Source organism: Trifolium pratense, linkage group LG1 (genome assembly GCF_020283565.1).
Source record: "Trifolium pratense cultivar HEN17-A07 linkage group LG1, ARS_RC_1.1, whole genome shotgun sequence".
Taxonomy (NCBI): domain Eukaryota; kingdom Viridiplantae; phylum Streptophyta; class Magnoliopsida; order Fabales; family Fabaceae; genus Trifolium; species Trifolium pratense.
The window spans coordinates 4,902,719-4,930,658 of NC_060059.1; the positions used below are offsets into that span (position 1 = coordinate 4,902,719).

Genomic DNA, 27,940 nt, shown 5'->3' on the forward strand with positions numbered 1-27,940 from the left:
AAAGTGACGTGTGGGATGCAAATTGCAATATGTGAATTAAAAAAGTTATGGCAATTCCAAAGAAAATGAAGATGCTTTTTTGAGAGATGTGGACATGGCTAGTTGTTTATTTGACTTGAGTGTAGAAAACGAGGGAGGAGGTAGATACATACATAATTGGCAGCTCAAGTGTACTCAAATTGTTCTATAATGTTGATTTTGTCCTGATTATTAGTATGTGGTAAAGTGAAAAATAATCACGTTACATAATTTCTTTTTCTGATAGTATGCTTATCTCTACTGTCAGCATCCCACATTTGGCTTATGTGTACTATAATAATAATACTAACTATTTTCTGCATTATCATACTAATATTTTCCTTGTAATAAGTATTGGTGCTTGATAATTGGTATATGGTAGTTTCTTTCCTTTTCAATATATAAATCTTTGGTTTCAATGTTTGTCCTTGATGGAGGGTCCCCCCAATGAGACAGTATCATGTCCCACATAAGTAATCACACCGTTTATGCCTTTCAGAACCAAACTTAAAGCAGCAACACATTGCGGGTCCTGACATCATTCACACCTGTTATGATGTGAAAAAGGTTCACTCTTGTTACCACATTACACGTGTGCGGTGTGCCCAATGTCTTTATAGTAGTTTCTGCTCTACAATATAATAGAGAGTGCTCAAACTCTATATACTCTCATGCTTCAACCCTGTTCTTTATTTTTTCAGCCAATTCAATTTAATGACTTGCATTACAAGCTACCCGTTTTGGTTTGTACATTTCCTTTTTCACTTTATGGGAAGGAATTGCCTTGCCTTTATCAAAAGGTTTTCAGTTCTTTTAGGAGTATGTTTTAGAACAATTATGCAGTAGTATAGTTTTAACTTTGTTTTGGTGTGTTGGACCAGTTCAATTACAAAAGATGAAAAGATGAGCAATGAGGATTGAAGATGACATGGGTTTTTTTCATTTTAACTTATGTCTTTTTCCATCAGCATAAAGTGAATATTGGATCTACTTCCTTATTGTGAGGGAAAAAAAGAAGAGGGGAAGTAAAAAAATAATGATATACTGTGGGAATTTCAGATTACAAACTTTATTATTCAGTGATTCATATATTCACTTATCTGTTTCTTTTTTTTGGGTCCAAAGATAAAGCATAGAGATCTTTACTTTGGTTCCCTATTGATGAACCGAAAAAGACAATTTTGTGTCCTTTTTCTTATTGGGATGGACCCACAAATTAATGGAATGAGCAAAAATCACCATACTCTCCATTACCAACTTGTGAATGTTGAAAGATAAGACTAACACTCAAAGGTCACCACACCTTAATCCAAAGAAAATAAAAGTTTCACTATACCTAAAATCAACTATGACTTCTAGCACCTCCCTGACCCTACCATTCCAACAGCTCCTAAAAGTAGTATTTTATGATGATTATTATTATTAATATTATTATTTAGTTGGGCAACATAAACAGGGTAAGACTTATCCTTTGATCAGTGATAGCAGCAAATAGTCAAACTACTTAGAATTCTTTTGTTCATATTTTGAAAACTCCTAAAATTCTTGGTATTGCCATCATTTTTTTTTATAACTTGTTCTGGATCGGACCAAGACTCATACTTACCACGCCAACTCAATTTCAAAAACATAAAGGCCAGAACATCATAAAGGCCACTCGTAGAAGCTTCGCATGAAGCTTCTATCATCAAAGCCACAACATGTAGCCTCGAATTATAAGAGAATTGTAACTTGTAGCATTTAACAACGCCAATGCACCACAATGAAGGAGTGCCGTCTCGTAACTGCCGCCACCTTTCAATGCTCCGGCAGTCAATGCCTCTCTATAAAAGTTCTTTCTCTCCAACACCTCAAGATATGCAATTCTACAATGTTTGTAAGTACACTTCTCCATCAACTTCAATTTTGACGATTTACTTCTTGACATTAATTGGCCACTCTAATTAATCACTCCAAATGATTAATACTGTTGTTGCTAATACTAGGATTACAGTTACTTTGACAAATTGAGATATAATTAATGTAGAAGAATATTCAACCTTGTTGCGTGACATAAACTTATAGTCGGTGAGTTTGAACAATTTAATGAGTTTAATAATAAGAGATAAGGATGAAAGCGATTGAATGACATTTTTGTCTGGATGAAGAAAAGGGAAAGATAAGAAAGTATTGTTTATTCTATTTTTGTTTGATTCACAATAGGTCTTGAAGGAAATATTTTATTAAACTGTTCATTCTACAAGGATTTTCTTTTGTCTAGATTTTTAACCATTTTTTATAAAGAAAAGAGGTATTAATTTGCATTTTATGTTACAATATAGTAGTACTATATATGACATTTAAAATGTGTATACTCATGTTCTCTTCCATAAACAATTATATTCCAAGAAATTGTAGGGAGGGAATTTGATAAGTTTCTTTAGGCCCGGCTAGCCCGTAGAGTCTTAGGCTTTTTGCTACTTTCCCTAACGCAACGTCGGGGTACTTATGAATAGGACACATAGACACCAAACCTTTGAAGAATGAGGTTCCAGTTTGCTTAGAAGTTAGCTCTTTTATCTTAGCAGAATTCACCTGATGACAATCTTAATCACCTTCGCGTCTAGGGCAGGTAAGAGAAGATCCGTCTTCTAACGGTTCAACCAAATATACACAGATGTTGCCGTATAGACACCTGAGGTACAATGAACTCGTTAACTAGGAGAGCCCTTGTCAGCCTCAGGCACCACCATCTAAGTACAAGATCAATGGAACATAGGGAAAATCTCCTATCTGATATTAAATGAAATTGTAAACAAGATTCTTGCCTTAATTTCTACCAAGGATGGGGAATCCTCAAATGCTTCTGAGTTCTGCCTACCTTTCCTTGACAAATCTCACTTTTTTAGAGAAGCCAACCAAGTCGCAGATTGTCTTACTGAATATGGCCTTATAGAAGTGCTAGCTGTTAATTTTAGTTCTATTGTGTTGATTTGATTCTAGTTATTTTTATGAAACTAATGGATGGATTATTGTCTTGAGATTTCTTACTCATGCACACACATAATCAAGTCAAATTGCATTTGTCATGTTAATTAGGTAATTTGGTCAACATTTGTTCTGTAACACATAACACACTAAATTGTTAACACTTCAATAATGCTAACAACACACTATTTTTTCTTTTTGATAAATCAAGATATCTTTCGCTAGTAATTGCAGAGATTAATTTTTCAAAATAACTAAAATTTTATTTAAGAGACTGATCTCTTTCAACAAATATTTTTTCATATGTACTAACCGACCAGAGATCAAAACTCAGGACCTATAGGATATGAAGAAACATTGTGCTCTAATATATGTATGGGTAACACCTCACGGCATTATATAAAGTAGTGAGGCCTAATGGATGTAGGCCCATGCATTATAAGCTTCAAGGTAAACCGTAAATCCACGTAGCAGCCATTGTTTGTTTCCATTAAGCACTTGTGTTGTGTTGTGTTGTGCAGCTTCACAAAGTTATTTATTTAATTAATATAACTAAGAGGATATATTTATATATAAATAAATAAACAAAATAATGGACTAAAGCTTTGCCAGCAATGTTTGAAAAGGAAAAGATCTGAAAATGAGATGAAATCGTATATGTATTCCATAAATAAGTAATTGTTTTATTGATTACTTAAGAAAGTGGAACAAGCAGGCTTCTTTTGTATGACTATGTAGGGAAATTTAAAAAAGTGTCACAATAACTAATCATGTGGGTTGGACTTTTTATATTCAGTGTATAACAAATTGAGGAAAAGAAAAGGGAATGGGTAGAAAATGGTGGTGGGGTTCCTCCCTTAAATAAAATCAATTAATAGTTGGGTCCATATTGGCCTTTAATAATATATAGTGACTGTAACTAAGAAGTGAGAACAATATCTAGCCACCTCTTGTCAAGATTTCATGTAGTAGTGGCTTTATTAGTGTTGGTAAGTGTTTTCAATTCAATTCAATAATATCTAAATTGTGGTGGTTGACCACTAGGAGAGAAAGAGTAAATAATGAAGATCATAATCATATAGTAGTACATTCAAGCCATTAAATTAACTACAATTATAGTTTGAGAAAAGATAATCAAATTTGGATTCATGGTTTTTTTAATCTTGTGGTAGAGTTTTTAAATTTATAGACTGAATTTTAAGATTCAGAATGGTTTTCAATTACTTTGGGATTTTAACTATCAGTTTATTATTATGGAATTTGATCTCATTTGATCTGAACCGACGTAGTCTGCTGTAGTCTTCTGCGAACAAACATCTCGTGGATTGGAATCAGGCCCGGTCCAGAACAAAATCTGATACTCATTTAACTTTAGATTAGATTGTTGGTATAAAATAGAATGATATTCATCGTTGTGCGACTTTGTTTTATCTTTCTAATTAGATAGTCTAATTTAATCATATCTTAAGAAAAGACAACGAATGACTGACAAAGTTTGATGCTACCAATACCGACTCTTTTAAGGTGTGAATTTCTCATTGGTTGACTAAATTTCTCTATCATTCTCTTTAACATAAATTATTTTGATAGTTTCGCCACTAAAACTAATAAAAAAAAATTAAAATTATAAAAATAGCATAGAAATTTTATAAAAAAAATAAACATAAAAATGATTTATTATAAAGAAAACAAACTTGGTGTAAATTATTTTTCTTTTATGTAGTTTGTTTTCAAGTGATGAATGTAGATGCATACAGTCCCTTTAAAGAAAAATGTAGTACATTCAATTAAGTTGAGAAAAAAATCAAAGAAGAACCAGTCAACACAGAAGAAGACTGTTACATATATACCAATGGCCATGGGGGACCCTGTCCTTATGTTTGTGAAGAGAAATTGTGTCCACACAATGGAGCATGGATAATATGAATGAAATTTTCTCCAAGACCAAAAATAAAAGAGAAAATAACATTGCAATTAATGAGACAGAGAAGAAGAAGAAGAAGAGATATCTGAAAAAACAAATAGGAGTATTAATATTACTTACTGTTCTGAGTAAAACCTTAATTAGGTGAATAAGATGAAGGGGTGTGACAGTATGAATGAAACTATTGTGGTTTCTGTAACAAAATCGTACTAAGAAATTGGTCTGGTTGGAAACAGAAGATGAATCAACTGTTTGAAATCTGAATGAAGCATAAAGGTACTACTCCCTTTGAACTTAGTATCAGTTATAGTATAAGTTACTCTCATTTAAAATAAAAACAGAAGCCATTAAATATCTGCAGTACTGTGCAGCAGCAGAAGAAGAAGCATGAAATTTGGAGGTGTGTTCACTGCATGACAACTACTACATCTCAATGACAGATAGAGGAGAAAAAGAAAGCAGACTTGTTTGTTTGTTTCTGATTATCATTTCCAATCCCAGCTCACAGCTGCTGGATGGATTACATCCCAATTCAGACATTTTCATTTTGATGAAAAATATCTCTCCCTCTCCCTCTTCTATTTATATTTATATGGGAGGGAAGGGGACAAAAGAAAATAATTTTCTATCATTAAAATAATAGAAAAGTTTAATTTTTAGATTCATCGAATATTTAATGTATAAATCAAATACATTAAATATTCAATTAATCTAAAAATTAATTTTTTTTCTTGTATTAAGGATCAAAGAGAGTAAATCTCAAACAATAATAAGGTAGAGAATAAACGGATTGATTTTTTTTCAAACAAATTAGTGTTACATGTCATAGATGATTGATAAGTCAAAGAAGAATCATCATAATAATAATAGTAAAGAAGTTATTGATAAAAATTCAAATAAATTCTAATCCAATAATTCAAGATAGGGTCATGTTAACTTGTGCCCTAAGGGCACATGTTAAGCTACCTAAAAATAGAAATATAGCATTTAATGATATAAAGAATTTAATGTTTAGATAATTGAATACACTACAAGTTCAATAAATTTTTTCCACATTTATCTTCTTAACATGTGCCCTTAAGGGCACAAGTTAACATTCTCCTTCAAGATAAGACACAAAATTATCATCATCTTAAGTCAAAAGAGAGCCAAAGCCTAAAGCAAAACTACGAAATTAAATGAACATTTTTAGGCATAGATGTCCTAGAAAGATCATAAAAAAAAAGCTTACGAAGCTCGTTGGTTGGAGTCTCCACAATAGTACAATCTAAAGAATAAAATGAAAGACTAAAATTGACAAGCCAATCAACACAACAATGTCGGTTTTCCTCCCTCCAAATGTGACTAATTTGAATATGCCAATCCAAAGTCAACATATTACAAATACGCCGAACTAAAGTGAGAAGCGTCCCACTAAACTTATTGTTATCCATAATCATATCAATCAGAATCCAAGTCACTTTCCACTATTTGATTGATTTTAAAACGTAAATTTGAAAATTGTCTTTGCTTTGCTTGCTATTTATTAAATTTACAAAGGAACTCTTTTTTCCTAATACAATGTACCACACAATCTATTCCATAATTATTATAATATAAATGATTATGACTTTGCTTCTACTGGTCACATTTCACCTTATTTTGTGAAACAAAATATAAAACAGATACAATGTTTGGTGAGCTACAATACAAATAAGCCACATTATTATTTTGTAATTTTTTTTATACAGTAGCATATTTGTAATGGTTTCATTTCATCCTATGAATGCATGTTAGGGACACCCTATGGAAATGAATGTAAATTGACTAGTTGCAAAATGTATAGCCTTGACCCCATATATTCAGCTAATTATTAGGCTAATTAGCTAATAGTATATTCTTAACCCCATGTATTAAGATATACTCCTACCTATTTGCCTTTAATTAAGAAACATTAATCTACATAGGTCCTGTTGATAGACAGTAGATCTTGGATCTTGCCACTAATAAACTCCACTTATTCTTAATTATGTTAATTAATTACAATAGTGTTGCACGTGGGAACTGATATCTTAGCTACAAATATATACTAGTACTTAGTAAAAACCCTCTATAATCACTATATAATATATTCCAACCAACCCAAATCACTAAACAAAAAGCATAATTAGTGGTGCCACATGCTTTATTTTATTGGTTTTATTTTAATAAGTTGTTACTTTAATAATTGGCCATCGTTTTTAATTGAATACAGTCATACAATCAAGAAGTACACGTAAATATTTCAAGTGATGACTAAGATAATATTTTTATTTTGTCAATAAAATATAGTATAATATTTTTCCTGGTTCTAGTTAAATCCACCAGCTTATTTTTAAAAATACTATAAGGACCCCAACATTACATATAAAAACAAAGTGTAGGACACTTATTGACATTAACTAATTTACGTTTTCTAAGTATTAATATAGCATACACTCTTAGTATATAAATAAAGTATTATTATATATACTCAGAATAAACTATTATCCGAATCACATGGACAAAGTATTTTTGATAAGACATGGACAAAGTTTGGTATGCTTAGCTGACTTGGACTACATGCGATCAATTATTTAATTGTGGAGATAAATAATTATATTATAAATTATACCTATAGGGAGTTGGGTTGCATTGTTATGACTCTATTATATATTATATAATTAAAATGACACATTATTATATTGTTTTTTCGGTAAAGTATTATACAAAAAACTTGACCAATAAGAAAAGAAAAAAGTATACAAAAAATGTTTTTTAGGTAAAGTGGAGCCTATGCTCTCTTTGACTGTCTACAGTATTTAGAGTATAGACACTAACTTCAGTTTTTTAAGGGTGGACTTTAGGCTCATAAAATTGGGACAAATTTGGTGTTCATAACCCCTTCACCATATACATTATTAATCTTGTTGTGAACCAACAAATATCCCAAAATTCAGGAAAGTTGAAAAGTTTATATGATATATGCATAGGAAATCTTGTGAGCTGTCTAACATTTACTATTCAGAGAAGTTTTTTTTAAGTAAAAGATGTGTACAATTATTAAAAATAAAAAGAGAGAATGAAATTATAATAAAATCTAGAATTTCTTTTAATATATTTCAGTGTAAACTAATCTCTCAAACTTAATCTATTATGTAAATATAATGTTAGGTGTGTCTTGCATACATGTAGGTCATACCCTCCTTTATGAGTGAAATGCCAAATGAGATGATAAGGTATTTTCAACTTGACCAGAGATCTTGAATTCAAATTCTGCCCTAAAGTGTAGCAATGTTAAATCTCGAAAGAGAGTTTTGCCACTCATTGTAGGCATACCTGACTCTAGGGATTAACATTTGTATTTTATAGTTGCACACAGAGGATATCCGTTACATAAAATAAAATAAAACAGTAAAAATGGCTCACATTATTCACTAAAATTTTGCTAGAAAAATACTAAATTGAAAATTATTTTATTAAATGCAACGATTACTTTTTTTTTTAAGCAAATGAGGTGTCGATGGATAATTCTCTGCAACATAAACCTAACCCAGTCAAACCACATAATCAATCCAAACGGATATACAAACAGTCCAAATACAACAAAAGTGGTCTATTAAAAAAACCGAAGTAAACGCACACACATCCCAAACACTATCCAGCGAACCCGCATACGGGCGCGAAACCATATAGCAAAAAAAGTGTTGTGTGAGCCCTTACATCTCAGAAAGGTGAATGTAACAATTACTTAAAAACTGAAATTTTCAATAAAATCTTGCCATCTTTAATCATTCCAAACAATGGTTACCAAACAATGGCTACCAAAAATGAATGTCATAAACTTATGTTACCTATTGTGTTTGTATATTGATGCCTATAGAAGCTCTTATGAGACCTCTGATTCTACTTCAATGAGTAACCACTTTGACAGAGGGACCTTGAGAAATATCTATAATAATTCAAACAATGCCTATAAATATTTCTGCTTGCAAGAGCAGCTAAAAAAGAGAGCAATACAAGCAGAACATGAAAGCCTTTTATTGGCATGTGCCTAATCTGTTGGTGTAGAAATGTTTGATGCAGCTAATTCTATCTCCTGTCGTTTCTTCAAATAACTCTGAGCAGTTGAATTCACTATCTTCACAAAGAAATTCAAAAGCATAAGCCACACCACAGTGTTCCAGATTGAAGCAATTGAGAAATCCCATTTTGTTCCCTGAAGATGATAGATGAAGTAACTTTAGGAAAACAATTGCTAAGATTATAATAAGACTTTGAAGGTCTTAAACAATATATGAGCAATTCAACATTCAAATTAGATTGAAACATCGATAAACATGTTACATTGTAGTTGATGGTTAGTTACCTTGATAGTTGGGGAAACTGAATGGGGTGCTTTTAGATACTTATCTTTAACTGCGTGGAGATTAGCAATAACTTTAGGCAAAATCGAAGCAAAACCAGGTATATGACCAAGAACCCAGATCAATTCATTCTCTATCCAGTTTAGAAGCTGATTATTGCAAACTGAGATGATAAATACCGTCTGCACAAAGAATAACATTACAGGTTTAATCAAAAGCATATTTCATATATCGATTATAAGTGCTTGCTTAGTTGAATATATGTTTTAATCCCTAATGATGTTTTTTTTAAAAGTAGTCCGTATTTATCAAAAATAATGTTGGTGGTGGCAAGGACTAAAATCACATATTTTTGGACTTTTAGCAACACAATATTTTTTTTTCAATTCTTCCACATCTCTTTTCATTTAATCTAAATTTCCAACGTGACACATTATTTTATATAAATATTAATGGGAGACCAACTTCAGGTAATGTAATAATAATTTTTTTTTGGAGAAGAGTAATGTAATAATAATGATTAATATAAGGTATGTAAAAATGATAATGAGTAATTGTCAAATAAAAAGAAAAAGATAATGAGTAATATACTAATATGTTTGTGATAACATTTTATTGTCGTTGGCATTTAGCAAGCTGAGTCTAAATTTGAAGTCATAACAATTAACAAAGCAAAGCCAAGGCTTAAAAAAAATAAACTAACTAAATTAGTTGGTAAGGGAAGAATAAGATGAGTTTAAACTTATTAAACCTGTATGTGAGTTTTAATAAGAGCCTTTCCGATGAAAGTTGCAAGAAAGAATTTCCAAAATGGAATGCCAAATTGTCCACACATGATACCAGCAAGGTCGAACAGAGGATTTGGCACCTGAAATGCGAATTCAGTTAATGACAATTTCAATGTTCATGAAGCATATATAATAAATGTAGTGGTTTTGGTTAACAATAAAGGCTATTTTAGTAAATTTAAGTAGAGATGTGCCTTGAACAAAGGAATCACCACTTTCTCAATCTCAAATTTTATATTGACACGGTAGAAAAATGATCATATTATTAAAGAAGAACAACAGTACTAACCGAAGCAAGCGCCAAAATGGTAAGAAAATTTAAATGATGACAATGTGATAGGAACCAGCGCTTGATGCGATTTAAGTAGGTTCCGATGATTCCTTCATTTTCAGTATCCAACTCTTCCATTGCATCCAATTTGCTCCCAGACAAGCGTGCTACACAAATTATTTGATTAGAATCATGTATGAACCAGTCCCTAAAGTAATTAACCAAATTATTCAAAAATAAATCAACCAATCATCCTGTTAAACCGGACAAAATAGACCTAAAAAAGATCAAGAAGTAGGACAATAAACTTCACAGTGTAGAGTTTTAAAAAAAATTGGCTTGTTGTAATGACCTAAAATAAACTCAAGAGAATAGGCCGAAGTAAGTACTAGATGAGTCATGCTTTCTAGGAGGATCTAGATAGATCCAATTTCATGACGCATGATTAGTTTGTTAGGACTTAGGATGCCAAGGCTATAAATAAAAGCATTGACGAACGTAATGATCATCAAACAAATGAATAAAGAAGATTTTTTGAACAAGAAATGAATAAAGAAGTTAGTTTTAGAATATGGTAGTGTAGTTTTGTTGTCTCTTTTAAAAAAATTCTCCTCCATTAATGAACAACTAAAATTGTTCATTACAAATCGTGCTTTCATCTCAATAAAAGAGACTAAAAACTACATTAAGCTAATAAATCTAACGTCTTCATTCATTTTGCAAACTAATCATGAGTCATCAAATATGATTTATCTAGATCCTTCTAGAAAGCATGACTCATCTTAGTACTTGGGCCTATTCCATTCTCTAGAGCCTATATAGAGTCATTACACTCGTCGAAAGTGATGAGTGCAATTGAGAGGATACAGTGAAGGTTTTAACAATTTATAGTATGTGATGCATGTGAGTGTACTTGATTAGGACCTCAATCTTTCAATAAATGGCTATAACCCTACATTTCGCCGTCTAAAGTGCAGCCCTTGTTTTAGAAGAACCAAAAGTCCTTTATTAAAAGGGAAGTCCAAGTTACAACAACAATAACCAAGCCTTATCCCACTAAGCGGGGTCTGCTACATGGATCAAATTACGCCATAATATTCTATCATATACCATATTCTGATCCAACTCATTAATCTCTAGATTTTTCTTAATAGTCTCTCTTATGTTCTATTAAAAGGGAAGTATTGAAAACCAAAAATAACTACGTAAAATTTGACCATGATACAACTTGCAGCCAAACATTTTCATTGCCAAAGAAACTGAACAAGAACATATTATGTTGAAATAGAGTTATATGCCACAATAATCAGAGCACACATGAAGGCAGGAAGCAAAAAGACATAGATTTCAAATGCAGGATGAATCACGTGGCTTATATACATACTAAAAGTGATATATCACTGTAATTGTGTAGTGTCAGTTTGGAACTACAGTGGGTGGTGGTTAAGCACACGTTAGTTTTTGAAGCTCCAAATTGTAACATTCAGCAAAACTAACTTGTGCTTAATATGACTGTGTATGCAGTAAATTTCAATATTAGGATGCATTGATGCAATTGTATATTATCCCATCTAGTTGTTCACTTATTAGATCATTAACTCAATCATTTCCTGATAGAGCTAAAATACCTAAGAAATTCATTATTTGCATATCAAAGTCTCTCAGGAGTCAGGACTAGTGGTTCGATTCTAAACAACATGATGCATTACTTTCAGATAATATAAATTAAGTCAAATCACACAGGCTTCAAAAAATAATATGAAAATTTGAAGTTTACATTAAATATTTACTTTGATCAGGCAGATATTAGAAGCTTGGGTTGAGCTTTTGTAAAATGTCAACGGTGGCTAATAATCTACAATACTGAAACAAATTTATTTGCCTAAAACACTAGAGACCTTTTCTTTTTCTGTTTTGCCTAAAAAGCATTCAACAAAATGACTTAAGTTGCAGAGCTTCGATGCCATCATAGTGCTATGAAAATACGAAAACAAGCTAGATAAATGTGTCATGCAATATGCTAATTTACCTGCCCTGGAGATGAAGTAAGGAGGAAGTTCCCCGATAGCTGTTCCCATACCCCATAAAACAGCCTCCAACTGAACTTGAATCAAAATGATGCTGAGTGGAATCTGTGAACCATTTTCAGACTGAAACAATGGTGGCCCAAATTGCGAGCAGTCTTTATCAAGCCAAGAAGGACCTCTATCTAACTGTATTGTATCATATGGAGCACTTTTCAAATCAACTCGGCCACACTGCATGGCTTTTATCGTAAAGAATGCTATGTGTGGACCCAAGTATAGAACAAAAGTATGCAAACCAGACCCTAAACCAAAGCAAACGACAAAGGAAAAAATTACTAAAAAGAACATATGAGAAAAGAAAAAAGGTAAGATCACAAAAAATAACTCATTCAGCTATATAATAAATATGTTTGGAGTATCATAAATATGGTTATTGCTCATTAGTATGAAAGCTATGTACTGTAAGCAAGTTCTTTCTGTAAATTCAAATTATATCAGCACCCTAAAGACCAACTATGTTATTAAGTACAAACTAACAAGGAAATTATGAAGTTGCACAACTAAGAACAAGAATGCCAAGTCATCTCCATGCAGACCTATTTTTACTTACCAAGACCGATTGAAGATGCAATCCCAAGGGTTATCCACCATAGTCCAAAGCGTAAATATTTAACTAGCTCCTCAAAATGCTGCAGAAAGAACACACATTTTTAGTGTAACATGAGTATTATATACTAATCAAAAGAATGATCATAGCCTATAGGTGTGTTCGTGGGGATTAAGCTGGGGACAAACTTTCTACAGTGAATTTCAAATTTGAGGTTTGCGTATCTAAGCCACACTTCACATTTTTTAAGGGTACTTGTCTATAATAGCCAAAAGGACCCAAAAGTAAATTGTTTCCCATGGAACTCTTTTTGGTTCAGAACCATCAATACTAAGTTGCTGATAGAATAAATAAGCATACCTTTTCATGAGGACCATCGACAGTAACAAGCATTATGCCAAGGGCCCCTACCACAAAACTGAGAAGCATAAGCCATCCACCTTTGGCCAACAGATATAATGTTGTTTTCTTCAAGTATTGAATCATAGCTAATGTGAAGAATTTTAATGTTTTGAAGGGTTGTGTGGTTAGTGTCAAATTATCTAGCTCCAATTGGTGCTTTTCGATAAGCCCTGCAAACCAGAGAACTTCTTATCAGCATATGGGATGCAATAAAAGCTTCATGTAAGTTTTTCCCAATCATTAGTTAGAAGAGAACATTTATCCCTTTTCCCATTTTTCAAAGGTGGCTTTAAGAACCTCACTTTTAATTTCAACATTTCCTAACAACAATTTGGCAGATGCTTTAATGCCTAGTTTTGCAATCACCAAGCTATAAAGAATGAAAACCTAACCAAGGCTATAAGGTGATAACATTTCTACCAAAAATAAATTATGCAGTCTGCCAAAAACTTCCTAGAAAGACACCCCCTCATCCCTACCCAACCACCTCAACTTTTTGTGAGAAAACAGATTAACAATTTCGATAACCACCCTAACGGCTAACGGTAAAATTCATTCATAAAAGAGGTGATTATGGTAGAGGCTCTAGCAATAGTAGATCTTCATACAGGTTAGGGTGCCACCAGTCTTGGTTAGAACTCCAAATTCAGATTAACTGCGTGTTTCTTATTCTTCAAATGGTCAAGTATGGTACGAGTAGTACACACTGGCGTATATGGATGCCACTTCACATGAAAAACCCTCCCTCGTCTCAAACCCGAGAAAGAAGAGATTAAGCTGTCACATATATGACTCTCAATTCTCAACTGTCAGCCTCTTTTGGTTCAACACAGCAAGTTGTCAACTCATTTCAAGATCAACAACCCTTCTACATTACAAATCCTAATCACATTTTCTATTCCCAAACATAGTGATGCTTTTCAATAAATGTGGGAAAACCCTATTCTACCAACATCACCTTTCAATTAAGAAAAAATAAAATCATAATTTCACAAATCCTAAATTTGCATCAAAATACACAAACCCAGATGCTATTCTAACATCAAAATCCACCCTTCAAAAGACAACAGCTCAAACCAACCAAAATACAACATTGTATGAACATTGAACATCATGTGACAAAAAAAAAAGACTGAAATTAAAGAATCAAAATTTAAATGAAAATAGGATTGATAATAAGATAATAAAACAATGAACTAAAATGAATGAAATGAATTAAAATAACATACCTGAGCTAGAAACATTAGTGGTTTCAGATGAAGAAGCAATTTCTTCAGAACCCATTGTTGTTAAAGCACTAAAAAACGAATCTTTAGTACCGGGTAAGCAATAAATTGGGTTTTTGTCTCTCTAATTTATCTGGGTTGTTGTTGCATCTACCATGTTAGGAATTCTGCTACAATATAAGTGAGTCAGAAAATGGGGATGAATAATTTATATTTTTTTCACCTAAAATATAAAAAATTAGTATTTTATAAAATGGATTGAGTTGCGTCAAAAAAATAAAAATAAAAAAATAGATTGAGTTGAATTTGTGGATCAATGAAAGACAAATCGGAGAATTTGTTAAGCCTACTATCTATCTCTGTTCTCTATCTCCGACCAGTATGTAACAGAGATCCTCCGAGAGACGTACTTACGTTATTAAAAAACGAATACGTTACCTATATACAATTTTTTTTTTTTTTTATTTTTAATAATACCAACAATATCGTTGATGTTTTTTAGCGACAAATATATTTTATTAACAAACTCACTATAATATAATATATATCTTTGCATAATAAATACAGACAGACGCGAAACGCGCCTTGTCTGAAAGCTAATACTAGTAAATTTTATTCTTTTATATAAATGAACAATTTTTTAAACATCCATAAATAGATAGATACCGTAAAAAAAAAATTGATTAGTAACATGACATAATAGACCAAGATAATAGCAAGATAACCGAATAAAACTATACTGGAGAGATATAGTGATAAGTTGTCATGTGCTTTACTGGGAGATCTAATTTGTCTGATCCTATAATCAGTTTCAAATCAAACAGGGTATAACAAAATTTGTTCAGACCCTGTTTTATAGCAGAGCACCCTAAGCCACTAGGAATGTTTACAGTAATTTGGTAAATTTGATAATAATTAAATTGATTATATATATTTTTTATAAGAACTGTATTATATTACTAGCGGGTCAGATAGATGCGTTCTCGTGTCTAACTTAAGTAAAAAAAAAAAAAAAAACAGACATATCTTATGTTATGGTGGTGAGGTGAGTTTGTTAATAAAATATTTTTGTTTGCTAAAAAAGATATGCTTTATGTTTTGGTGAGTTTGTTAATAAAAGATTTTTGTTGCTACTAAAAAAAATTAAGGGTATTGTTGGTATTATGAAAAATAGGATAACAATATCGTATCCTGTTTAAATCTGTTGTTCAATACACCAATAATAAATGATAAATTAAACCTATCACTAATCTTATCATGTTGGCTCTTTATTATTTTTATCCTTAGTTTTAGCTGGGTTAACAACCGGATAACAAAATTTTATTACGCGTGAGACCTGCTTCGATTCCCGCAGCCTTCAAACTTCATGCATTTATCGGTGGAATTTATCTCTTTATGCTTTATTACGTTTTCCTCTTCTTTTGTTGTTATTTTCTTTTCTTATTTTAATATTCCTGTATGTTTTACTAACCTAATGTAAGTTTTAATTTCCAACATTGCAGCCAAATTGTCTTCCCAACCTTTTTTTATTCTGACATGTATGTATGTTTATTCAGCAAGCTGTCTTACTTGTTTTGCAAGCAAAATGAGCAGGTGTTCCTTAAATCCAAATTTATTCATACGCACTCAACCGATTATCCGTAACAACACCATCATCAAAGCAAAAAATCACCATCCCCGAATTCCTAACCCTTGAAGAAACAAGAGCCTTCTTAAACGTGGCCGCAGCGTTTTCGTGTGAGGCGTTGAAGGCTGATGTGACGGATTTCAATTTGAAGGATTCTGGTGATGGCCATAGTTCTAAAGAGGAAGTTGGTGTTGCTGGTTACATGACGGAATTGCTTAATAATTCCAAGCTTGTGGTGAAGAATTCGTGTGAGGCGTCGAAGGCTGATGCGACAGTTTTGAATATTGAAGGGTCTTGGCGAAATCTTTCAGAAGGAATGTCCAACTGATGCTAGTTTGGTTAGTAATTATAATGAATCTTTTAAGTTGTATTCTGATAGGGTGTATGATAAGTTTTTCACATGAAATCAATGTGCTTGTTTCCGCTTGTGTGGAAAATTGTGGCATGGGAACTTGTGTCTGCTTATGCTGTAATTGAGGCTGCTGAGTTGAATGAAATGATCGGAAACTTTCCAGAAAATGGAGAGAATTCTAAAGTAGATAAGAACAAGGAGGCTGATTTGGGGAAAAGAACTGGTAAAATGTTGGCACTTAATAAGGAAAGGTTGCAGAGTGAAAAAAAAGAGTGATGTAGATAATTCGCGGCTATTGGAGACTTGGGTGGCTGATTTTCTATCGTTTTTGGATTTTTCTAAACCTGGATTCAATGAATTTTTATTGAAAGTAAAGAAAGTAAAGGATCTTGTAGAAAGCAAAAGCTTGCTCAAGACTCCTAAGGTAATTTTATTGGATTCTTTTATCAGTATGATTAACTCTGTTACTTAGGCTGTGTTAGTCATGTTATAGTTCTATCACTTGTAAGCAAATAGAAACTGTGTTTGAACATTTTAATTGATTGGTGATATATCTATCCAATGCATTTGAGCACTGATATGAGCATTAAAAAATTATTCATCCACTGTAGTTGAATGGCTCCAGATTTTGAGGTTATTAGAATTTTGACTGAATTGCTTGATAAGCTTGGACATTAGGGATTTTGAGGTAAAATTTTATAACTTCCCTGCTACAAAATATATTGGTTTTCTGAATTTGTAGAACTACTTATACTGTTTACTGAGTTCATGATTTGATATTTCTATAACCATCATTTTTTATGGTCTAGCTATACATAATTTGGTGAGCGGTTATTGACATAGCACAGTATCAGAATATGTCTGATCACAATCTTTGGAACATTAATATACGCTTTGAACTGTTAATATCAGGAAGGTATTTTTGGTAATGCCATGATTTCTTATGTTTACTAATTTGGTTTGTACTGCTTTCCATGCTGTAGGTGGAAGAGAAAGGATTAACTGCTGAGACAGATGACAAAATTGGAACTTTTGTTGAAAAAAAAGGACACCCTTAAACAATATTTTCTGAACTTAAACAACGCAAAGCTTTCTTAGAAAATGCTCGATGTGTCGATGCATTGAATGACCTGGAAAGTTTATTTAAAGTTCTGGATAAATCAAAACGCCTTGAAAATGCTGGATGTCGCCTTGATTATTATACAGGAGTTATATTTGAAGCTGTTCTTAAAGGGGATGATGCTGAGGTAATTTTTGTGTCTTTTATCTTTTCTCCATCCTGAAATGTTTCTTCTTTAGTCCCCTCCCTCATTCTTTGAGGAGCACACAATGCATTATGCCAGCTCAGATATTGTGTGGATGTTCACTGTCTTGTACACACTCTAGATGCAACAAGCCAAACCCATTTTCATAAGTTGGGTTAATAAAGCATGCTAGCTAGTCTAACCACAAGATGTAATGAAGGATTAACAGTTATTTTCTGGGTTAAACAAAAGGAGCTTTCACACTCAATAGAGTTGAAAAGAGATGAATTAAATTAATTGAAAGATCATTTTAATTTTACTGATTAAAATTTAAATCCAAGTCATAGCAGAAACCATAATGCTTGAGATTTTTTAGTACCTTCCAATCAATGTATGTATAATACACAGTTTTTATAATCTTCTGCTTATATTTAGCAATGGATTTATGTTTTGTTATACAGGTTGGTTCAATTGCTGCTGGTGGTCGATATGATAACATGATAGGGATGCTTGCTTGGTTCAAAGAAGAAATTTCCAATAGTTAGTGTTAGTCTAGGATTCGAGAGAGTATTTACCGTACTAAGGAAGCAATTGAAAGATAAAAATCGGGTGATCATAATGCTTGATATTTAACTTTTGTAGTTTTCTTTCCATGTCAAAAAAAGAAATAGTTCTTGATATTTAAATTTCTAAGAGTGTTCTATAAACTGTTCTTAATTTCAATTTTAAAGGACACATCTAAAAACGTATAATTAAAAACTTGGATTGATCCAAGTTTCCTACCAAATATGAAACAAACTATGTAGATTATAAACCATGGTTAACCTCGTAGGACAAAGACTTTCGTCCCTATAGTTGTTAGATTGCTCCATAAAAGAAATAACCTAAGCCTATAAAAACCACTGACTTATATATCCTCCCACAGGTAGTTGTTAGATTTCGTCCCTATGTCATGTTGCTCCTCAGCTATTTAAGGGACTTATATTCACACAAACACAAGAGACGTTAAAATGTCATATTGTTTCCAGGGTTGGGACTTACACTCACCAGATATCTTAACACCTAGCCACCATACTCTAAGATCCCTAATTAATTAATTAAAGACTCTTGAGCAAAGTTTATATGTAACAATTCTGCTAAAGCAAGATTGACTCTATAAACCCTAAATTAGGATGAATTCAAATGTCATTTTCCTCCCTCATCTCTTTTCTGCATTCTCTTTTTATCTCTCCTCATCACCGCTGGAGCCATTACCAAAAAAATTGTACCAAAAGTCAAAATAAGTTACACACAAAACACCACTGCATCGGTCGATGGAAGTGAGAGGAAGACATAAAACAACAACACATTTTTGGGTTTTCTTAAACAAATAAAAAAGAATCTTATAATATGTGGGTAACTTTTGTTTAAAAAATATGTGTAACAATAACATATATTTTTGCGAAGATAACAATACTAGTAACATTCTTTACCATAATATCCGTATCATATCACAAAGAGAATCTTCATCGTACCAACATTTAACAATGATTTGTCGACAAGGTTTGGACACCGGAGATAAGGGTGACCTATTAATGGTCCTTCGATATGATATCATCCTTAGCTTTTATATTTTACAAAGAAAAAAAAAAAAAAAAAGAATATGCACCGATTTTACACTGTTAGTGTTTACACTGATTTTTGGTAAACAACCGCTAGTTTAAATTAATTACTTGAGAGATCAACTAGTAAATCTCGGGACAATTGTTCATGCATTTTGTTAAAGGAAACTTGGAAGTTTATTTTTGAAGACATCCTTACTTTATAAAAGAACAATATGTTTAATTTCTGAAACATATGTTAAATGTAGTTAAAGCAAGTTCACTCGAACGAGGGAACTAATGAAAAGCAGAATTTGTGAATGCTTTAAGAAAATAAAGACTTATAAAAAGTAAAATTGCATTTAGAATGTAAAAGTTACAAAGGAAATGTAAAGGTTCACCGATTCATACATCTTTCTCGAGTAACTCGTTTCTCGCCTTAACATGGATACTTTGAGTGTTTGAGATTTTGTGTAAATGAATTGTGACCCTTATTTCGACTAAACATACTTCTATTTATAGAAAACTAAGCAACGTCTATCCTAACGTTAAACTGCTAAGCTTCAGCCACGCGTCCTTTGCATTTGAAATGAACCAAGGCCTGTAAACCGTTGTAACCGTCGAAGTCGAATTTACCTTTAAATGATAAAAATGCTCTAAGTCCATAATTCTTGACTACTTCGATCCATTAACCTCCATCGAAAGATTCTTTCAGTCTCGAGCTATGAAGCTTTCCATTAGGATTCTCTTGCTCTTGAAGACATTAAATGCTAAGGCTATCTAAAGATATTTCAACAGGTTTTTATAGCAATAAATGTCCTTGGACCTGGAGATTATAACATATTTTACCTTGAGCTAAAATATGGGATAACAAATTGCCCCCAAAAATGCCTATTTCGATTTGAATGACTCGAATGAATTAAGAGATTGGCATTTTTCAAAGTACCTCTTTCCAAACGCCATTCCTTTATTTCGATTTGATGATGTCATGGCATTTAAGAGGCAACCGCTTCGGTTCTTACAAAACTGTCACGTTCTGCACCACCTTTGAATAGTGGGACACGTGTCATTTTGAGAAGTTTGAATTGGAACGGACAAAAAGCGCTTTTTTCAGCATTTATTATATATTTTTTTTTATTAAATTTTTCCTTAATCCAAGATTGCCTATAAATAGAGCTCTGTCACTTTAGTTGAAACTTTTCCAACTTCTTTCAAGGCTTTTCACGCTCCAAAAACCTCTCAAAATCTTTCTCCTAATCTTGAAACATCAAAGATTCAAAACAAATCTGAACTCACCGGATCTTTGATTATCTTCTTCAGTTCGCATTTTCCAAGATCTCAGATCTACATCTTTTCCTTCGTTTTCCCAAGAACATGGCGTCTTCATCTAACAAGTTTCAAGTTCCTTTTGCTGGAAAATGGAGCGATTTCTCCGTTGCTGATGATGGGACGAAACATGTTCCGGAACCTAAAGGTAGCAAAGAACATCGAGAAATCTGGGAAAGTCAGGTAATGATTCCCTTTGCTATTGATAACAATGTTTATGCTTTTGGTGGTCCGATTCCAGATAATATGAACTTGACTAGGGAAGTAGATGAGATATTTCCATGTCTCGAAACTTGTGAACCTAGAATCTTTGATAGCAAACCCTATAACTTTGAATATATGCTGACAAATTATAAACCCTTTCGATCCCATCCTTATTACGGAAATAGCCTTTACCTTACTTGGCTTGATCGAATAGAACAATCCTTTGGCAAATTCTGGAAAGATTATGGAATCTTCGAGTTAATCCAGTTTTCTAGGATAGGGCCCAAATACCAACCTGAAATGCTCATTGCTGCGATGCATTTCTTTGAAAAATCTACCAACACCTTTCACTTCAAAAGTGGTATGATGACACCCACCCTGTTCGATGTGTCAGCTATCACAGGGTTAAGACCCACTGGCAAAACTTACAGCCCTGATGATGTTAGTGATAACATTACTTTGAACTACAAAGAAAACGCCTTTTCTGCCTTTATCCTCAAACATTCAGGACCTGAGAATGAAGAAGTCTCAGATGAGGAACATGTGGCCTTTCTCACCCTATGGCTATCCCATTATGTATTTTGCTCTCGATCTCTCCAAGTTGCTAGGAAATTTATACCTATGGCTGTGCAAATACATGAAGGATGCCATTTTGCCTTAGGACGCCTTCTGCTGGCAACCCTGTATGAGTCGATTGGGGAAGTTTGTGATAACCTAAAAGGTTTAATTCCTGCCAAATCGAAATCGAAGAAAGCCGCCACTGATGGATGCTTTCAAGCTGCTGGGCCAATGTGGCTATTACAATTGTGGTTAAATGCCACCTTTGAAAAGGAACTTGGTTTGTTCATTCCCACTGAACATCATGCTTCGATAGCTAAAAGGAAAATTGAAGGCACCCGCTTGATAAGGCTTCAACCTAATCCCCTCGAACAAAACACTCAACAGCTTTTCATGAAGTATATGAAGATTTTCTTAGCCATTGACCAATTCAAGCCTGAGCATGCCCCATTTGTGAAGAGAACCATCGGTCCCTCCTGGTTCGTCAAAGAAATACCAGTGTTGAATCCTAATGCTGAGGAGGAAATAAATGAAACCTGGACAGCATACTTAGATCCTACCATCCTGTCAATTCGAATTGGTACTCTATCCTCTGAATATGCATTAATTGGGTATCAACCGAACTTGGTCTCTAGACAGTTTGGCTTTTCGCAGCTTCGACCAAAGAGCATGTATATAAGAAAGAAGAACATCGTGCTTGGGACAACTGTGACTTCCACTTTGTATGAAAGGTACATGAAGATTAGTCGTGATAACGTTTATGGCTTCGAGCCATTTGACTTCAACCTTTCTTACTATTGTACACAAGAGTTCGCCAACTGGTGGAGGCAATATTTCGACAGCAAACACCTAGGAGATGCAGCGCTTATCTCGAGGTTGGAAAGTGGGTTTACTCGACCTCAGATAAAGAGAATCGAACAGCAAGTCAAGACTACAGGTAACTTGTCTCTATATATGCACTTTCTTTTACCAAATATTCTCATATTGTTTCGATTTATCCTTTTGCTTTATGTTTCCTAGTTACCAAGAAACAAACTGCAGAAACTGTTAAGACAGTTAAAGAACAAAGAGCACCAAAGGCAGTTGAAACAACTGGAGAGCCTTCTAAGGTACTTGCTGAATCGAAACTTGTTTTTCTTTGAAAAAATTCTAGGTTAAATCTTTATTTTTCTAACCTACTTCTTCTAGGCACGTAAAAGACCAACCAACGTCCCGTCCACTGAAACTGGCCCATCGAAGAAGCCAAAACCTAACACAATAGTCGTCAGTGACGAAGAAGAGGTATAAGTTTTTTCTCACTTATTTCCAAAGTTCCTCCCCACTCAAATTCATTAATTCAAATGCTTCTTGTTTCGACTTCTATTTGCAGGAAGAAGAAGAACAAAGTTTCCAGAGAAAGAGGAGCCAGCCTTCTGTGATTATTGAAACAAATATCCCAGAAACTACTTCTGATAATCTTTCTACTGAAGAGAAGGAAAAGAAGATGAAAGAGAAGAAAGAAAAGAAGGAAAGGAAAGAAAAGAAGAAAGAAGAAAAGAAGAAAGGAGGAAAGAAAAGTTCAGAGGATCGAACCCGGGAAAAAAAACATAAGAAGTCTAAGTCTTCAAGCGATCCCTCTGCACAAACTCTTTCGATCTCGAGCGAACAACGGGAGGTTACCCCTGAAGCTGAAGTTCAAGAAGATTTTGTTATGCCTGATGCTACACTCAATGAATCGGATAACATGCCCCAGCAGAACATCAATCCAGAGGTATTTGCACTATTTTGCTTGCATTTTCTCATTCATAATAAGTAAAATTATATCCCCTCATTCGATTCTGTTTTTCAGGACATTCTATCGAACAAATCTAGTGGTGATACTCTCAAAGATAGAGAGACCACTGTTTCTGAAAAAACCCTACCAGAGCCTAGTCGAGATCGATCAGAGCATCCTATGTCTGCAGAGACTGATAACAAAACTTCTCCTTTCAAGGAATGGAACGAAAATCCAACAGTCGAGGTCGATGCTGATGAAACTGCCTCAGAGGAAGAAGATTTTGATTCTGAAGCCATAAAGGAAGCAGAGGCTGGTGGATCAGAATTACTACCTGAGACCTCGACATCGAAACTGTCAGCCAGCCTAGGGCTCGCCGAAGAAGAATTCATTTCCTTGCAAATTCATGATCCTGAAGCTGCTTTAAAACTTCTGATTTCTAAAACAACTACTGATCCCGTAAGTTCGAGTGGACCCAGTAATTCAACTGCTTCAGACTCAGAAATCAATTCTTCTGTTCGACAAGACTCTCTGATTTCGAAGCTATATACTGACTTCATCAATGGAGACATCCTGGCATCAATTGAGGAACACCCTGCTAATGCTTTCAAGCATAAGTCTTTTTTAAACAAGTTGCATAATCCTCAGACTGACCTCGACACCTTGGGAAAAGTTATCCAGCTCGAATCGATCTTGGACCAGTTTGCAACCACAGTGCAAAACCTAAAACGCAACTCTCAGAAACTTGTTGGTCAACAGGCTGCTTACGATGCATTATTTGAGAAGGCCATGGCTGCCCAATCGAAAGTTGACCAAATGAAAGCACAAGTTCAGCAACCAGGCCTTGGGATTCAAGAATGTACCAACAATATTTCCAAGTGGGAGGCAGAAATAGATTCTCTTCGAGCCGAGATTGTTGATCGAGAGAAAAAGATTCTTGAGGAGAAAGCAAAGCGTACAAAAATTGAAGAAGCTGTTGCTGCTACTACTCAAGAATCTATCCGCGAAGCTGCGAAGGAAGGTATTTCTCACTTCAGTGCTGCCACTGTGATCAAAGAAGAGATCAAGTCTCTCGAAGATGCCATCAAGATCCAGACTGTCGAAGTTGGCCTTATTAAGGACCATTATGCTGATTTCAAATCTAAGTGTTTGTCTTAGATTTTCTTTTGATGTTTTAATTATCTTAAATTCTCGAACAATTATCTGGTTTTGTTTTTATTTGGTTTGTAACCTTGACAATTGCCTCTTATGGCATTTTACTTTGTTTATGCCATTTCAATTTCGTTTCGAATATTTATTCTGTGCTAACATTAACTTCTAAAAGCGTTGGTTTATATTTTTTCAAATACTTACCATTTATATTCAATGTTCGCTTTTCTGGAGTTAATTCTTCTATTTCATACGCACCATTCGAAAATACTTGTATTATTTTAAAAGGTCCTTCCCAATTTGGAGACCATTTGCCTAAAACTCTATCTTTTTTGTCCATAGGCAAAATAACTTTCCAAACTAAATTTCCCACTTCAAAGGTTTTTGATTTAACCTTTTTATTATAGGCCTTTGCTACTCTTTCTTTTTGTCTACTTAAAGTATCAAGCGCTCTTAACCTTTCTTCGTCTAAATCAACCAATTCATCAAACATCATACTCCAATAATGGTCAGTTGGTATCTCCATTTGCCTTTGAATTCTGATAGATTGCAAATAAATTTCTACTGGTAACACAGCATCATGACCATATGTTAATCGAAATGGAGTAGAATTTGTTGATTCTTTAGGGGAATTTCTACATGCCCATAAGACTTGATTTAAAGTCTTGTTCCAATTTCTTGGCTTTTGAGCAATATGCTTTCTGATTAATCCAATAATAATTTTATTGGCAGCTTCCACTTGGCCATTTGCTTGTGCATAATAAGGTGTCGAAGTCAAGAGTTTAAACCCTGTTTGCCTGGCGAATTCTTGCATCTTTCGACCAGTAAATACTGAACCTTGATCAGTTGTGATGGTTTCAGGAATTCCAAACCTATAAATAATGTGGTTTTGGATAAAGCTTATAACTTCTTCTTGATCAACATTGGGCAGGGGTATAGCTTCGATCCACTTGGTAAAATAATCAACACCAACTATTATGTATTTTTGATTTTTTGATGATGCTGGTTTTATTTCGCCAATTAAATCCAATGCCCAACCTCTAAATGGCCAAGGTTTTATTATCGAATGTAATTCACTTGCAGGTACATGTTGGATTCCTGCATGTTTTTGACATTCTTGACAACCTTTAGCAAAATCTATGCAATCCTTTAACATAGATGGCCAGTACATGCCTTGTCGACCTAGAAGCCATTTCATCTTATGGCCTGATTGGTGAGAACCACAAGCCCCACTATGAACATCAGATATTGCTATGTAAGCTTCATTCTCACTAAGGCATTTCAACAGTACTCCTTCGAGGGTCTTTTTAAACAACTCATTACCAATGATAACATAATTTGATGCCCTATATTTGATCTTTCGAGGAGCACTCCCGATTGGATTTTCCAAATATTCTACAATTGGTTTTCTCCAATCACCATCTATTAAATTGTCAATGACCAAAATTTGGAGTTCATTATAATTCATTTCTTTATCAGAATTATTTATGTCATTTGGTGACATCTCTGCCCCCTCAAGTTTTGGTATTGACAATTCCAATTGCATTGGCTCATTAGAAATCAATTTTTCTTTGATTTCTATTAATTGTTCTAGCTTTTCTTTGGACAGTTTGTATCCTGAAGCAATCTGGGCTAAGTCATTTGCTTCTTGATTTTCTATTCGAGGAACATGTTCTATGTCAATCGAATCGAAACGTTTCAGTAACGCATTTGCTATGACAAAATAACGAATCAAATGCTCTTTGATACACTTGTACTCTTTTGTCAGTTGTTTCAAAACTAGTTCTGAATCACCTTTTATTTTAATGTCTTTTGCCCCCAGGCTTAATAATATTTCTAATCCTACTATCAAAGCCTCATATTCAGCTTCATTGTTCGAACAAATACCATTAATCCTGTATTTGAACTTAGTAGGAATTTTTTGTGGGGAGATTATCAAAATACCTATTCCAGTACCATGTTGATGTCTAGACCCATCGAAATACAAAGTCCATGGTTCTAGAGCAATGTAATTTTGAGGTGATTCAATTACTGAATGGTCAACAATGAAGTCAGCCACTATTTGGCCTTTAATTGCTTTCAAAGGCTTGTATGAAAGTGAGTATTCAGAAAGAGCTAAGGCCCATCTCCCAATTCGACTATGTAAAATTGGTTTTAGCAACATATGTTTAATAACATCATAATGAGAATAAACATAAACATCAATAGGCTTTATATAATGCTTCAATTTCATACAAGAAAAGTACAAACAAAGACAAAGCTTTTCAATACTACTATATCTAGTTTCAACATCATTAAGGACTCTACTTAGATAATAAATGGCCTTTTCTTCGCCATTTTCGTCCTCTTGGGCTAACATACTACCTAATGTGGTATCAGATGCTGAAATATACAACTTCATACACTTATTTCTAATTGGTGGCATCAGAGTTGGAGGATTAGACAAGTATCCTTTGATTGCATCGAATGCTTCTTGCTGATCCTGCCCCCAAGTAAAAACATCCTCTTTCTTGAGTCGAAGCAATGGTGAAAAAGCTTGAGCTTTACCACTTAGATTCGAAATGAATCTTCTCAGAAAGTTGATTTTTCCCAACAAGGATTGAAGTTGCTTTTTGTTTGTTGGAGGGTTAGTCTCCAAAATCGCCTTTGTCTTGTTTTGGTTTATTTCAATGCCTTTTTTATGCACCACAAATCCAAGGAAATCTCCTGCATGCACACAAAAAGCACATTTCAATGGATTCATTTTCAATCCATATTTTCTCATTCTTTCGAATGACTTTTTCAAGCAAACCAAATGATCATTTTGTGATGATGATTTAACGATAATATCATCAATATATACTTGCATAAAAGTATCTATAAAATCATGGAAAATTGAGTTCATTGCTCTTTGGTATGTGGCTCCAGCATTTTTCAATCCAAACGGCATTACGACCCATTCATAGGTACCCAACGCCCCTGGGCATCGAAAAGCTGTTTTTGCCACATCTTCCTCGGCGATAAAAATTTGGTTATATCCAGAATACCCATCTAACATGCTAAGATATTCGAAGCCTGCTGCTGAATCTATTAACATTTCTGCTACAGGCATCGAATACTCATCTTTAGGGGTAGCATTATTTAAGTCCCTAAAATCTATACATATTCTAAGAGAACCATTTTTCTTAATGACAGGAACTATATTTGCTAACCATTCGACATACCTGGCAGTCCGGATGAACTTGCTTCTCAACAGCCTTTCAATTTCCTCCTTGATCTTAGATAGGATTTCTGGTGCGAATCTTCTTGGTGATTGTTTAACTGGTTTCTTGTCTGGTCGAATGGGTAATCTATGTTCGACCAAATTTCTGTCTAAACCTGGCATTTCATTGTAATCCCAAGCAAAACAATCTTTGAACTCTTTAAGGAGTTCGACCAGTTTATCACGCAAGTCCTTTGGGATATTAGCACTTATGTACGTTGGCCTTTTGATAGAGCCATCTCCAATATCTATTTCCTCCAAAGGGTCTTGGGCCTGCATCTTTTGATTGGAACTGGAAGGATCCTTCTCAAA

General features: G+C 33.8%; 1 protein-coding gene and 1 long non-coding RNA gene across 3 annotated transcripts; one reads left to right on the plus strand and one right to left on the minus strand.

Moving 5' to 3' along the window:
* Nucleotides 1-8,653: 8,653 nt before the first annotated feature.
* LOC123883068 (vacuole membrane protein KMS1-like) lies at nucleotides 8,654-15,036 on the minus strand. Of its 2 annotated transcripts, none has more exons than XM_045931765.1 (8): nucleotides 14,598-15,036; nucleotides 13,327-13,538; nucleotides 12,970-13,048; nucleotides 12,362-12,661; nucleotides 10,351-10,499; nucleotides 10,025-10,141; nucleotides 9,276-9,455; nucleotides 8,654-9,125 (listed from the first exon to the last, which is right to left on the minus strand). In XM_045931765.1, the coding sequence occupies exons 1-8, from the start codon at nucleotides 14,650-14,652 to the stop codon at nucleotides 8,961-8,963; spliced, it is 1,257 nt and encodes a 418-aa protein (XP_045787721.1). In that variant the 5' UTR covers nucleotides 14,653-15,036; the 3' UTR covers nucleotides 8,654-8,960. The 2 variants fall into 2 exon arrangements, with proteins under 2 accessions (XP_045787721.1, XP_045787729.1); XM_045931773.1 differs by having other exon boundaries at nucleotides 8,654-9,147; nucleotides 14,598-15,021.
* A 2,023-nt stretch (nucleotides 15,037-17,059) lies between these two features.
* Nucleotides 17,060-18,461, plus strand: LOC123883086. The gene is made up of 3 exons (XR_006800109.1): nucleotides 17,060-17,261; nucleotides 17,557-17,820; nucleotides 18,279-18,461. It is a non-coding gene; the product is annotated as an uncharacterized LOC123883086 (long non-coding RNA).
* Nucleotides 18,462-27,940: the final 9,479 nt, after the last annotated feature.